The sequence below is a fragment of the Sturnus vulgaris genome, chromosome 21 (genome assembly GCF_052056855.1).
Source record: "Sturnus vulgaris isolate bStuVul1 chromosome 21, bStuVul1.hap1, whole genome shotgun sequence".
Lineage (NCBI taxonomy): Eukaryota > Metazoa > Chordata > Aves > Passeriformes > Sturnidae > Sturnus > Sturnus vulgaris.
In genome coordinates, this window is record NC_142263.1 from 6,951,840 (window position 1) to 6,967,526 (window position 15,687).

General features: G+C 42.4%; 1 protein-coding gene across 1 annotated transcript in view; it reads left to right on the forward strand.

Moving 5' to 3' along the window:
• Positions 1-1,623: 1,623 nt before the first annotated feature.
• RABEP1 (rabaptin, RAB GTPase binding effector protein 1) overlaps positions 1,624-15,687 on the forward strand; it is a 46,821-nt gene continuing 32,757 nt past the window's right edge. The window contains exon 1 of the mRNA XM_014888005.2: positions 1,624-1,772. Within this exon, the coding sequence (XP_014743491.1) occupies positions 1,739-1,772 (34 nt within the window). The 5' untranslated portion in view covers positions 1,624-1,738. The remainder of the gene's footprint in view (positions 1,773-15,687) is intronic.

Consider the following 15,687-nt stretch of genomic DNA (forward strand, 5'->3'; position numbering starts at 1 on the left):
GCTGCTTATAAAAAAGCCTAAGAAGGAGCTAAGAAGTTTGTAAATGTACCTCAAATGATAGATACTTCATCCTTTGATCACCTACCACTAAGTCAGCAATTCTGTGAGCAGCTGACACTTCTGGGTTCTCCAAATTTCCATGAAGAAAATCCTAGATGTCTCATTTTGGGAACACAGAAAAGTTAAGTCTTTATTTTAAACCTACTTTATACAGTGGCAAAGACTGAAAAGATTTACCCTAACTGATCAAAAAAGGCAAAATGGAATAATTTTCAAAGACTCCTATTTCAGGTTTGCATTTCGTTTAAATGAGCAAAATTTTAATGGGAAATGTAGAATCCCGTGCCATGTATTTTGGCAGCAGGCTTGAAAGACTGGGGCAACAAGTGAGATTCAGTTTAAAAGTGACTCATTTTAGGGTATAGAAGCCATAACAAAAGTGACTTGTAACAGACCCTGCCTTTGGAAGGACCTGGTGTAATTTCTACTCCAACTCTGTGTCTTCTGTGATTTTATATGTGCTCAAATGATGTAGATATACTATTTTATTGCTACAACCTGGAGTTCAGACATTCTCCCAGTTAGGTGGGAGGACTAAAACCCACCAAAGGACTAAACCTCCAACAACACAGCCCAGCCATGGGTGCTGGGGAAGGGACCCCTTGGCAGGATGGGCTCCTTCCACTGCCCACCCAGGTCACAGCTGTATTATTAGTGTGACAATAAGTGTGACAGCTGAAAACAGGCCAATACACCAATTTCCATGCCTAGTGCGTCATTTACTAATAAAGCTTTCTGGTTGTTTGCAGACTTGATTTTTGAGGGTCCTTTTGTCCACGAGGATTTATGAATCCTGGGTGCTTCCATCCCCTTCAGGGTGAGACATCACATCAGAGAAGGACTGGATGTGGCACTCCGTGCCATGGCCGGGGTGACAAGGTGGGGATCAGCCTCAGGTTGGACCCGATGACCTCGGAGGTATTTTCCAACCTCAGTGATTAAAGGGCAGAATTTGTTGGTGTTGCTCAAAGCGACTTTCTCAATAATAATCATTAATTATGCCTTCGGGCTGTAGGACCGGGGATTTCTCCCTTGCCCCGGCGCTGAGGGGCCAAACGCGGGAGAAGCCACTGCCACCCTCACCTTGTCCCCAGACCCTGTCCCTGGTCTCTATATGTGGCCCCTGTTCCCCATTCCTGGATCCTCTCTCTGGTTCCCGGTCTTTGTCCCAGTCCCTGGTTCCGGTTCCTGTTCCCTATCCCTACCCAAAATCCCAGTCCCCACTCCCAGTCCCTATCCCCACTCCCAGTCTCGGTCCCTGGTCCCGGTCCCCGTTCCTAGTCGCGGTCCCTGATCCCAGTCTCGATCCTCGTCTGTTGGGAAGGATGAATTAGGGAAACCTTATAAATACTCGTCCCCGGTCCCGGTCCCACTCCCTGTGCCCGGTCCCGGTCCCTGTCCCTGTCCCTGTCCCTGTCCCTGTCCGCGCTCCGGCTCCCCGCTCCCTCCCCGCCCGGCGGCCGCAGCCGCTCCCGTGTCTCACCGTGGGCGCCTGCGCGGGGCTCCTCCTCCTGCTGCTGCTTCTCCTCCTCCTGCCCGTCCTCCCCTCCCGCCGCCGCCGGCCGCTGTCAGGATGAGGCGGAGGAGGCGGCGGCCCGGCCCGGCCGCTCCCGTCTCTGTGCCCGTGGCGTAGCGGTCCCCGCCCGGAGGAGGCCGCGGCGGCGCCGCCCGCCGAGCCATGGCCCAGCCGGGCCCCAGCGCCCAGACCGAAGGTACCGCGGGGGCGGCGGCGCGGCCTGCGCAGCCCCGGGCTCGCCTGGGAGCCCGCGCCGGCCGCGGGGCGAGGGCGGCGGCCTGGGCGCGATCGGCCGGGCAGGGTCCGGGGGGCCCGCACGGAGCGGGGACCCGCCGGGAGGGAGCGGGGAGAGGCTCGGGGAGCTCGGCTGGGAAGGCCTTGGGAGGGGGCGGGAGGCAGCGCAAGTGGATTTTTAGGCTGTAAATGTGGAGCAAGGGCGGCTCCCGGCGCGCACGGAGCGGGGATAACGCTGGGGGACGCGCTGCTGCTGGGGAAGGGGAGCCCAGCCGGGACGGGACGAGGCCTCCCGGCCCTGGGAGGGCAGGAGGGGAAGGGTGGCCGTGTGTCCAGGTAGACATTGATCCTCCGGGTGGGACGCCGTCATTGACTCGGCCACGGCGAGGGATGTTTGGCTGTGTTCGAAAAGGCACCTCGGAAGGTTCAGGTCGGGATGTGCAGTGTGAGCAGTCCGTTCCTTGGCTGGAAAAGACAAAGAAAATAACACATCTTCTCTCAAGGTGGTATGTACCTGTGCAGAAGGAAGCTAAGCTTTCCCTGAAGGTTCTTGCTGGGGAAAGGTTATTTCTGGAATGGTTTGAGAGGATTTGTGAACGTTTTTTACCTTGGAAGAGCTTACAGAACTGTGTGCATATCAAAAAGCTGTAGGTAATGCTTAGCTTGGAAGGTGAGGTTGAAGGGACAGTGTTTACTGTAGGGGATGTATGGGAAGGGATGAGAAAGCCAGGAATTTAAGTTGACGCTGGTCATAATGTAGATATAGGAGAACTGTAGAGATGTGCAGAGTCCTGCAGAGTTGGTGTTTACCCAGCCATTGGACTAGGCCAGGGCTCTCCTGTTCTAGAGAGCATTTGAGTTTCCTTGGGAAAGCACTCTGTTAGAAAAGGGCAATGATGTATTCTTAATTATGCATGTCTAGGGAATTGCGTGGGCCTTTTTTTTTTTTTTTCTTTTTGTGGAGTTATACGAGAAAGTGCTTATCCTCTGGGATTTCAGCCTGCCTTTTGAGAGTTTTAGTGATGAAGGTGCTTAGATTGTGGGGTTTTCCCTACATTAAACTCAGTCGTTGCTGCCTTGTCCTTTGAGACCACTGAGGGGAAGGAGAGTTTCCCTGCTGTCATGCTTGTAAGGTCAGCGTAGGTAGGGGTTGTTCTCCTGGACTTTGTGGTGAATAACCATTGTTAATTGTTCTTCTGAGGGCTGCAGAACAACTTCCAACAAATTTTCTTCTTGGCTCTTGCTGACTGTCTGACTGCAGGTGTGCGAGGGAACTGTGCAGTGTACAAATGTTTGCTGCCTCTTGACCAGCAAAGGTAGTTGTAGGTTTGTAGTGTGTTAGAAGATCCACACTGGATGTATTTGTGTTGTTGTTATTTAAAAGGAAGGCAAAAAGGTGCAGGTAAATTTAGTGGTTTGATGGGTTGGTGAAGTCTGTCTTACAGGAGGTATGGATTTGTGTCTTCTTCCTGCTCCCTCACTGTGGGGACATGAGGATGCTGTAGAAAAGGGGACTGGCTGGAAAGTTGGATGGATTCTCAAAGTGGTTGCTGTGTCCTACACTAAAGAATTGGAGCTTCTAAAATGGCTCCTCTCCTTTGGCAGCCACAGGCCTAGTTTGGGCTTTTTATCCACTTTGATTACTCTACTGTTGTTCTCATCTGTGTTGGTTTTGTTTGTAAATAACTTACCAAAAGTGTGCCTTGAAATTGTTCTATTTTAATGTGGAGAAAATTCAATAAATGAATTATTTAATATTTTTAGTTGTCTGCACTGAATTTATTGCTTAAAGGAGTAGCATAACCTCTGATTTAAGATTACATGTGACAAAATAGAACTGGATTAGTATGTTCCCCTAAGGAAAAATAATGGCTTTTTATAATTACTTGTATTGATTGTAAATAACTTATGCCTTCTTTACTCATGCAAGACACATCAGCTATGATTTGTTTTGTGGAAAGCAAGTATAAAAGAACTACTTTTTCTGCTGTGGCAGAAATAACATATGGAACAACACGAGAGGAATTAATGTAGAAATTGTCTTCTCTTCTAAATGAAGAGAAATGAAATGGGCCCAAGAATAGGGGGAGGAATAGTGCAGAGAAATAGGAAAAGAATGGGCGTTGTGTCCTAGCCTGGTTTGTACTTTGGATTAGTGGAGACCTTAATAACCTCTAATCCGGTGTGGGGTAACAGAGTTTCTGTACGATAAGAATTGCAGGGAGGCCGAGGGCAGCCCTTGGCTGCTGCCAGAGCTTTGTGCTCTGTGCTGGGAACTGTCAGCTCATGATCTTCACCTGTGCTGCAAGTAGCTGGGTGCTGCCTGCTCATCCTGGTCCAGGGGCTTTTTTGGGGGAGATTTTAATTTATGTGTGTTGTCTAGATATCATTACCATAGCTGTAATGTCTTTTTTTATTTTCACTTTGGATATAATATTCAAAATTCAGACTCCCTGGGTTTGGTTTGGATCTGAGTGCTTGCCATCTCTGAATGTAAGGTTGCCAAACAAAATGTATTGGCATAGCTTTTCCCTATCAGAATGCTCAGGATTTAGTGTACAACACTTCAATGAAGGAACTGCAATAACATAAAACATTATTTCTTCAATACTAAAGTTAATTAGAATGGTAGGCCAATTATTAAACTCTTCTTACTGCTCTAAATTTGAACCATTAATACAGTCAGACTGATATGCTGATTATCATTGATATTGTTCAGTGATAAACTGAACAATATGGCACAGTCTATCAGATATAGAAAGAATTGATCCAGTCCTGGAGTAACTTAGGCCAGTGAGAAGTGTCTGTCTGTCTGTCTGTCAGTGGTGGGAGGCTGTGCCAGCTCTCAGTGGAGAGAACTGCTCAGCTGTAGATGGAGGATTGCAGGATGTTGCCGTATTGATTTTGGTGCCACACCAGCATTGTGTCCCTGTGTCAATAATCCAGGATTCCCAACAAGAGCTGGGACTTGCTGTCACTGTCACACATCCCAGGAGCCAAGTGATACTGGTACAGAGGTCAGAGATGTCACATAGAAAATTAACTAACAAAACCTGGGGTGCTTTTATATTTTTCGTTATTTTCCTTGTAAGTATATCACTTTTAAACAAAGTATCTAAAAATGCTATTACTCATCTCCAAGGTAGGTGTGGTTCATAGGGGACTGGCCATGAGTGCTGATGTTCAGCTCTGTGTTGTTGATGCAGCTGTCAAATGTCAAAGTCTTACCTCTTGGGGAGTAACTTCAAAATTGTTGGTACTTTCCAAGAGGCAAAAAATTTCTTCCCTCGCTTTCATTTTGCTCAGTCCTTGCTTTATTATTATTCAATATTTTCTAATATTATTATATTTTAGTATATTATTACTAATGTTACTAATATACTAAAAATGCATTTTAATTAAAATACAAACATTGACTTTTTTTTAGGTTGTGTACTTTTCTGTCATTTCAGTGGACAAATCTGGAATTTGGTTTCAAAAACAAAACAGACACCTTGAATGTATGTATTTTAACCTCTTAGAGTTTCTAAGGAAGTTCTGATCCTCTCAGCAGGTCAGTTTGCTCTGACTTTGAAATGGGAATATCCACATTTGGGGTGTCTGTTTTCCTGTCAAAGTCAAATTGCAAATCTCCTAATTCTGCAAAATACCCTAACCATGTTCTTTATCATTACCTGTTGATCTGCCAGAAAACACAATGAATGTGCTTTAACCTGTGGACTGATTCTCTCTTGCATTTTGGAACACTAGAAGATATAAATTCTTTGCCCGTTTTTATTGCTTCTTGGCCACTTCAGCATTGGCACTGAGAAGATGGACTTAGTAATGTGTTTTCTTCCCTTCCTGGCCTGGTGCCTTGGGATGCTTAACTGCTTTCCCATAGCCCTTGGTGGGTGGAGTGGATTCCCATTGTGAAACTAGTTTGTATGTGCTCCCTTGAAAGTGATTGAAGAAGGAATTTTGTTTTAAAACTTTCAAGAAGCTAAACCAAACAATTTCTGTCAGTGTGGGAGTGGACCAAATCCCATAGGCTTCATTATGGGTGATGGTTGACAGGCAGACTTGCTGGGCTTTCACTCCAGGCATTTTATTAAAAAGTGCTTCAGATATGAAGTTTTCTATCCTAAATTTAGGTATTTTAACTACAGTCTTTTCTTCTTAGAAATACCAAATATGTAGGTTTTTTAAAAAAAAATGTAAAAGCCTGAGGTTGAGATTATGGCTTTACTCTGAAGTCTTTCAAGGTAAAAACTGGTGACATTGATAAGCAGCACTTGCTAACCAGGCTGCTATGAAAGCCATTGTGTGTGTGTACATCAGAGGGACATCTTTCACACCAAACATCTGGTACTTCTCAGTGGTTCAGCCTTTACTTGCAGAGTTGGTTTTAGTGTCTGATTTAGTGGTGGCTGAGTTAATGGTGATACCGTCCACAAGTTACTCTATAAATAGGGTAGGCATTGTGTCATTTTAGTCATAGCATAGTCAGTTAAGCATGATGATGAATTATCTCTGGAAAACTTTAAATCATTTGATATTTTTGTGTAAATTGGCATAGGAAGAACAAGTGAGCAGTGTACCCTTGATTAATATTTCTGTGCCTTTCAGAAGGAAGAGGAGTTTTTTTTACCTGGAAAGTACCTGGTGCTTGAGAAAACTTCTGAGTTGTCCTCTTGCTCTATAAGCAGTGCCTGTACTACCCTAAGAATGCAGAACTACAGCATGACCTCTGATATAATGAGGAATTATGTGCATTTTTTTTCCCCATTCATGTCTCCTTCTGTCAGCCACAATTCCCCTTGGTGTTCAGCTGACTTGTGATGGTGCTTCCCTCGTTCCTGTCTCTATCCTACACTTCTCTTCCCAGGCCTGGCTCCTTCAGTACAATGAAAGGGGAAAAATAAAGCTTTTGAATCACCTTTTCTGTCTGTTTCCATCTCCTCTGGCAGTTCCTGCAGCAGAAACGTGGCCTTGCTTGCTCTTTGCTCTCAGGTTTTTTCTCTCTCCCTGTCATTTGACTGTGTTTTGGGCAACTTCTGCTCTTCAGCAAGTCCTCTGCTTTCCTCAGCCCTCCTTCCCAGCCACCACCTCAGCTTCTTTAATATTGCTCCCCTTGCCTTTTGCAGCCTCTGGTCTGGGGGTGTCCCCTGGACCTTGCCCTTGTTTTGGCTGCCCCAAGCCTTGCTCTGCTCTGTGGGATCACACCCGTCCCTCCATTCTTCCTCTTCTAGAGAAATTGCATGACTGCACAAATTTCCTCAGTGAAAAACGTCTTTTCCAAGCAATATTGCTCCCTAGCTATGCTGAATCTTAGCTTATTTGCTCTTTTTAAAATATATTTTTCGTTATTTGAGAGCTCTCCAGGTTCTGTTACTCGAGAAGGAAGATCTCATTGTGCTTTACTCTTGGTATAGAGAACTGCTCATCTGCTTTCCAGCCCTGCCTTATACATGTTCAGGTTCTGAGTGTTTTTTCAGAACAGATTATAGAATTTTGAAGCAGTGAACTTCAGTAACCTAATCATGAGGTTGGCTGACATCTAATTCTTTAATACCTTGGTATCTTTATAAACTGAAGTAGGTAAGTGCCTCACAGATGGCAGAAAATTCATTGCTGGAAGTTAACTTATGTGTCTTGGAAATAAAAGTAGAAGATAGAAGCCTTCCATCTTTTGGCTGTCAGAGCTGTTCTGAAAGCTGGTATCAGTTGAGAGCAGGGCAGGAAACAGCAGCAGAGCTGTGATCTGCTCATTTGGTTCTGTGTGCAGTTAAGGGTCTTGTGTCTGGCTTGTTAGGGACTGAAAAGTAATCCTGGAGTAAAAAAAGAAAAAAGTCTGATTTTTAGTTACTTAATAAGCCAGAAGCACTTAATAAACCTTACTGTGGTGAGTCACACTGAGAAGAAATTTAAATTTGGGTGGGATTTTATTAATATTTATCTTGTTATGTTTTGTGGTTTTTGAAAGTGTTTTTTGGTAAAACTGTGGAGCAGAAATGCAATAACAGAAGTTATACACGGCAAAGTGAATTGGAATCAATAACTGGAAGGCAATGGTAGCATTAACTGTGTGTATTCCAGAGGGAGTAGCCTGGAGGTGATAGGGAAGGATTACCTGGGGATAAAACCAAACCAGCATTGTCGATTATAATGGTGTTCCCATGCCTTTAAGCCAGTGACCTGAATAGACTATGTGGTTTGTATTGCATCTTCTGCCAATACATGTTTTTAGCTTACAGATAATTGTAACAAGATTTGCAATGCTGTTTGAATGGCAACAAAAGAGAGGAATATGCACAACAAAAAGAGAAACAGCTCTTTCACTGTTTTTGTCAGTGTTTCCGTGTGTAACTGTTTATCCCCCACACCCGTGTCTTGGTAGGGTAACTTTGTATTTGCATGGCTGGTCACCATTAAAATGCTCCCCAACAGAATGATTTATTTTCTATATTTATTTTCATAGATTTATTATCTATGTTGTATCAGTGCTGTGCAAAATGAGGAGGCAGCACTATGGTTGGTTGCTTTAAAAATGAGCAAAGCAGTAACTTGCAAACATTAACAGATAAAACCACAGAGTATAATACAGTCCTTACATCTGTGTGTTCAGTGTCGTTGCTTTAATCTACACAGGAAGAAACACAGGAGAGTGCTAGAAGTTATTGCTCAAGCAGTAAGTGTTTTAACCATCTACAATAAATTTTCATCTCCAGTATCCTTTAAGAAAATTGTCTTTCCTAAGGCTTACTGGAATTCATATTAGACTCCCATTGACTTCAGACACAAGAATTGAGGCATTCATCTTACATTAACAGTAACCTGTGCCAAAATCCCTCTGATACATTTTATCTGTGGTGTTCCTTGGTTTGTTTTGGTGAAGTATGAAGCATAAGTTTGGTTCTGTTAATTCAAATAATCTGACAGGCTGGCATCTTTATGTCATATACTGCATCTTTTAAATTTTCTTTTAGCGATTGATTTCAAGTAAGGTTTTCTTAATTGCCAGCTTGCAATGTCTGTTTATATCTTCTCCCATGTGAAATTAATGGGAAAGCAATTAGGCAAACTCTGGATTCCGTGCTTGAGTGACGCTTCTAACTGTGAAGATATTAGAGCTGTCTGCCTGGTCTTCACAGCTTCTGTTGGAGTCTTAGATGAGACTGGAGATAAAGATGTTAAATCTCAAAGTGGTGCATTAACTCCTGATGTTACAGAGTTAAATTTGTTGGAGGCACTGATGATTGCATTTAGCTGATGATCCATCAGGAGGGGTTGTAATGGCCTGTTAAAATGTCTAATCTAACTTCGTATTTGCTTTCAAGTAAGAGTAAATGTGAGCCTAACCTTATTGTGGGATAGGAATGTTTTCTAATATATTTTTATCTAGGTTTTGTATCAGTCTGAGCACTTCTATACTGGAAACTGCAGTGCAACTCTTTCAGTTGCATTTGTTCAAAACCTGAGTGTGTACAAACACTAGTGGGAAACCTGAGCTTTGGAATTTGCTTTCTAATACCAATTAAGTTTATCAGCTTGCCCTGGAGAGTCTGAATGGAAATCAGGATTTGAAAAAGGTCATTTATCACTTACAAATGTCAGTCATCAAGTCTTAAAAAAGTAAGTTCTGCTGCATGACTACACCAATCTCAGTTGCCACAAGGGAGAGTGGGGGACAGAATAAAGGCCAGACTATTTCGTTTGGCAGGCAGCAGGCACTTAGGTTAAACTGATAATCAGACTGTACCCAAAGGCTGTGGTTTCATGTTGCAGCTAAGCAGTCTAGAAGGTTGCTGCTGCTGAAAGAAGTGTTCCTGCTCTCTTCTTCCTGCTCCCACAGTCGTGTTTCCCTCATTTCCTGCACGTTGGACCCATCACTGAGCCAGTCCAGCTCAGTCACCCGGCTGAGAACTGCTCACTGCTGAATTAATTAGTCTAATTAATTTAGTGGAAGACCTGATAAGCACTACAGCTGGCATAAAGGAAGGGCGTAGACCACACAGCAGTAATATGAGAGTCCAAGGGTATAGTTCTGGTTTTTTTTTTCACAGTTTACTCCCATGTGCATGTTCAGTGCCACGTGTGTGTCAGGTCTGCTGGGTGCTCAGCCAAGTGCTAGGTGTCATCTGCTTTGGACCTGCTTTGAGACTCACTCCCCTCCCACCCTACAACTTTTTCCTGTATCACTTCTCATGCTGTCACTGCTGTCAAAAGCTCTCATTCTGTGGTGGGAGTAAAAGGCACATGTGGTCACAGTGAGGTGGGAGTGCTGAGTTACCCTGTCAGATGACCACCAGTACAGAAATTGATTTAAAATGATTGTAACTGTAGGCTTAGTCAAGCCTTCCCATTCTGTATTGCTTAGACCCCTGGAATATTTTAAATATTTCGAAAATTTCATGCTGGAGGAGGATTTTCTTCCTTTTTAACTGTAGTTGACAAGTGGTAGCAAAAAATATGAATATATAGAATCACAGCAGTATTTTCTGTCAAGAAATATATTCTAGAGGCTTGGTGGAGTACTAGTCTGTTGTTCTCAGGGAACCTATTAAATTGCTGTAGAAACCTTACTGCAAATAATAGGATATGTAGCCTGTTCCTTATCAGATAAAGATGTTAATTGTCTTTTCTTATTTGTTATACTGTATTTATCATCACAATGTCTCCATAAATATATCTGGCAACAGTATTTTCCAGACCATTTATTAAGATTTATATCCTTTAAGTGGCTAGTCTACAGTGCCCTTTTTTCATGCCTACAACCTGCTGTTCTGACAACTAAAATTTTAAAATTACTAATCCTTGAAAGTAAGTTCTTACCTGTACTCTTTCCCAGTTTATTCTCTGTATACCAATTTGAGTGGCTAGACTATGTAACAAGGGTTAGGGAACCACAGTGGGAAAAAATCAGGTGTTAATTCCCTTTTGTGCTGCTTGTTCACACCCATAGCTCTGGAGTTGTGTATGAGTTGCTGCTAATTATGAAGGTTTTTTGCTACCTGTGAAATTACTGTAGTAAATGTGCTGTTTTGTAGCTGTGCATGTGGAAGTGAGTGTCCGTGCTCTTGTGGTTATTTCAGCTTTTGAAAATGTCTACTGTGATACTAATTTGCTTTAAATAGCAGTGTCCTCATACTTGTAGCAATGGTAAATTACAGAAGCCATTGCTTATATAAATTTCACAAACATTGGCTTCTTTCTGGTTTCTTCCACATCACTTTCTTGGTTGAGCTGTATTTCACTTTTGTTACCTTCCTTTGAATTTTTAGGTGTGTTTTGTGTGTTAGGTTATCATTAATTTCTTCTGTCTGCTCAGAAATTGGGAAGCAGAGTACCTGGGGTGTTCTGCAGCCTGAATGCTCTCAAAGCTACACCTCAGTTCTTGGCCCCATGACAAACAGCAAGACAGCACGAGATCTCAGACTAGTGGTGTCTGGGGGAATTTCGGAATTAATGTAATGGTTTTCTTTTATATATTAACTTATTTCATCGAAGAGAACAATGCAGTAGGATTGTTTTGTGTTGTTTTGTTGGTTGTTTTTTCCTGAGAGTTGAGTCATACTTTATTCCCATTTTTTTCTGTCTGAAGAGGACAGCCTTTAATAAATCTGTAGGCAAAGTGATAAACATATAATAAGGTGTCACAGGGATTTTTTTTTTTTCCCTCCCACTGCAAATGAGTCAGCAATTAAATTATCTTGAAAGAAAATCAGTCTGTTGTCTGGGTTTAGCTAATGTTTACATTTTAAGAGAGCAGTTACATTAGCGGTGCTCAGAGTGCAAATTGTGTGAGGAGGTCTCCTGTAAAATGAAATGCATATCAGAATCTCTCCCTAAATGACTCTCAATCTGAAATACTTTTATTTGATCAGAACTGCAGATTCCTGGTGGTTTACTAAATCAGACAATATCCTCAAATTAATTTTTTTTTTACTGGGAAGACACACTGAAAACCTCAGTGTCAAGTGGCATTGCCACGTGTAATCCAATTCTGGATTTTCTGGTTATATCATACAAATGATGAGACGTGGTAGCGTGGAAAAACTTGGCAGAAATATTCCTGTGTAAATTCGAAGGCTCATTCATATTTTCAGTCTTGCTCTGTTCAGGAAGATTTATGTGACTTGACATTTTTGGGGACTTGTTTTCAAATGCTGCAGAAGGGAATAGGTGGCTGTGCTGGAGGTCTGGTTCCCTGTGTGCCTGCTGTAAACACCTGGTGTTGGTGTTTATGGTGCAGGGGATGGGGTGGGACAGGCCGGTGGCATGAAAGGGACAGGGATGTGTGTGCTGGGTGTGACAGCTGCATTGGTGGAGCTGTGTGAAATGCTCAGGAAACTTTGCCCAGGGGATCGGGTCAGGCTGTGCCTGCAGGGGGTGGAGATCTACCTAGGCTAGAGCTGTAATCCAGCTGTGAATCCAGCTGTGAATCCAGCTGTGAACGCTCTTGGAGAAATGTGCCCAGTTCTTGTGAATTCACCTTCCCCAGTTCTGTGCTGCTCTTGTTTGCTCAAGCAGTGACTGGTCTGAGTAAATGCCTACAGCCTGTAGAGTAAATAACTCCCTTCATAAATCCAAGGAGACACTCAGTGGTTTCGGTTTGGTGGTTTTTTGGGGTTTTTTTTTGTATTGTTTTCAAATTGATCCTCCAGAAAAAAAGCAGATGTACAAAAGAAAAGTGTTTAAGCAAGGGGAACAAGATGCATGCATTTAGGGAGCAAGGAAAATGCTGGTGATTGTGATGAGATTGGTAACTCTGTTCTCTCCATTTTGAGTCACTGTAGATGAATTCAAAGTTCACCAGACTGTAGCTTGCTGTTGACTTTTGAAATACTCTGATGTGCATTCAAGCTTAGCAACGCTGTGTTTCTGAGGAGATTCACTGGTGGTAGCAGCAGGATACAGCCAAAATCCTTTCCATAGGATTCCATTAATGGTGTTGTCTGGTTGGCTTTTCCAACTCTGTGATTCATCCACTGCTGCCCTATTTAAATTATTTAAAGAACTGAAAAAGCACAGAGTGTGATTGATTTTCTTGGAAAAAAATGCTAACAAATAGTGTTTTCCTGAAATTTCTTGATGAATTGTTCTCCTCACTAAAACAATGGCAGAGGTGAAATCAGTGAATCAGTGGCAGAGATGAAATAGAGTGTAAACTAATGATAGTAAAACTTCTTGTGCATTAAGTTGGGACTTCTGTAGAGAAGACTGTGTGCACAGAACTGAGAGTTCTGATGGCAGCTGAGTTAAAAGGAGAGAACCAGCTACTATGGTGAGCAGGGATGTCCAGAAAGCCAGGCTATAATGATGGAGGTAGGGGACCGTCCTTGAGAAGAAATGATGTTTTTGGCAGATGAAAAGAAACTGTTGGAAAAAGGAATTCAAGCTCCCTTTTTCCAACATGGACATCCATGTTTAAGTGCATTCCCATGATACTTGATGTGAGTGAGCACTGTTCCATTGCAGTCCAATATAAACAATGGTTAACTAAGCATAAATTTAAAACTAGACTTAAGTTAACCTGGGGTCAGAATGACTAAGTGTATGAGGAGCATTTCTTGTCACATGAAGTGGCCTTACCAAACTGGAAATCAGGCGTGATTCTCCTTTACTGAGTGAAATGCAGTGTCATGAAATGGAGATCTGGACCCCAGGAAGCAACTGCTTGCTTTTGTGTCCAGGAAATAGGATGAAAGAGGCAATAACAAAGCAAGGAAATAGTTAACACATTGTGAGTGCTGTGAAAAGGGAGAAAAAGTGGAAAGTGGAAGTGGAAAAAAAATGGGGAAGGAGAAACTGTGTGTTGGTCTTCTTTTCCTTGTAATTGTGCATGAAGATGTTTGCTGTGCTGTTGGGGAAGGTTCCTTAGTTGTTACTGCATATAGCTGTTTATCTCTGCAGGTTTTATTAAGCCTTTTAAAGGACCTTTGTTTTCTCCTCCTTTTTTGCTTGTTCTCTCTCTTGTGGCTGCCTCATCCCTGGGAGTGTTCAAGGCCGGGTTGGACAGGGCTTGGAGCAACCTCATCTGATGGAAAGTGTCCCTGCACAAACCAGGGGATTGTAATGAGATGATCTTATTCTGTGATTCTTGATTGTATTATAGAAGAGAGTCTTCCCATTTATTCAAACATCTAAATTTCTTCAGATTTCAATTAGTTTAATTTAGTGATGGCTTTTCATTTTCTCTCTAAGATCCTTAATGTAGGATGTCATGCAGTGTTTAGCATAAAAAAGAAAAATAAAGAGTAGGAATAGGCACTACTGAGATTACAGGCTATAGTGGAAAGACGTTTGCCATTCAGCTTCAATTAAAAATAACATTACTTTGAAACTTTAATAATATATTGCAAACTTCCACTTGATGTTAATAGAGTATTTATTATGTGGTTAGATGTTGGTAACATACAATGCTTGGCTGAATATTTTTGATCCTGCACTTGCTGATTTACTGTAATAAACATAAAGCTTCTGTAACAGATATGATGCAGCAAGGCTCAGATCTGCATGGTGATATCTGCATTTGTCAACAACACCAAGTTTTTTATGGGTTTGGCCTTAAATTGATACTGAATTGTTTGCCTGCAAATGTTTAGTCAATAGAGAACAAATTGTGGATGTCAAATAACCTTCAGCTGTACAATCGGCCAGAAATGGCTGGGTGAATGCAGCAGTGTCTGAAATGGGAACTGCTGGAGCTCCTTCTGCAGAGCAGGACCCGTGCCAGGGCACAGCTGTGGGGCACAGCCCCCTGGTTTGCCCCTCTCTGGGGTCGAGTTCTGCTCACCACACACAGTGAAACGCTCTGAAAGGGGAGCTGGAACAGTCGGAGGCGTTTGGTGCCACTCTGAAAAACAAGGTGGCAGGTGAGAGGTCAGGGGTCCTTCTCTGTCCTCAAATAAAACAAGGAAAGTGTGTGACCAGTGAGCTTGAGCCATTTGGCCCAGTAAATCAAATGCTTGATGCTTGCAAATGCAAGTTTGAGAAAAGCAAGTAATTCTTTTCTTCCTGGGTGGTTTTGTTCTTTTTTTTCCCCTCTAGTTTGATCTGCTGCTGCTGGATATTTGTGTGTGAAAAAATAAAGCAACCCCATTTCATAAATCAGGAATTGCTTCTGTTTAACATGCTTGCTCAGAGAGCCATAATCTGTTCCTTTGCTTCTGAGTGTCTCATGCAAACAGCTGGATTGGAGTGTGTTGTAAGAGTGGGGAGGTCGGTTGTTCTTTTTTCATCAAATCCTATTTGAGTAAAATAAAGAAAAGCTTTTTGCAGTCTATATGAACGGTCTGGTGGCAGACTTAGATGAAAAGTTTATGTAGTAGCATAATTGTGGCTCCAGTATGAAATCATGATAGAGGAAAATTAGTGCTTGTAGAAAATTGTCATAGTAGTCATAGTAGAAACTCATAGAAATAAGTATTTTCCCATACTTCTGTCTCAAGCAATCATGATAGCAAAAGAAAGGTAGAAAATGACAGAAACTATATATTTTTTGTCTCCAAAAAGTTGATTGTACATGTGGGTTTTTTTCCTGCTCTGTTTTCATATTTCAGCTATGTTGGACTGAACTCTTGATGTCATGTTTGACTCTTTAAATATCAAGCAGAAAGCTCTATGGCATTAATTTTATAAATAGACCTGGTACTCAAAAATAGTCTTATTGATAATCAGCTTTGTCTGTCTTAGTTCTGGAATGATCACTACTTGTTTGTGTAACTGGAAACTGTCATACAGAAAATTTAATCCTTTTTGGAGCTGATCAGCATATAAATAACTAGTCAATAAGAAATGCATGTTTTTCCTGTGTTTTCCTAAAATTGGAATTTTGCTGTGCAATGGGGTTAAGAGAAGCTGTATCTTTTTTCACTAGAATTTCTCTTCATCTA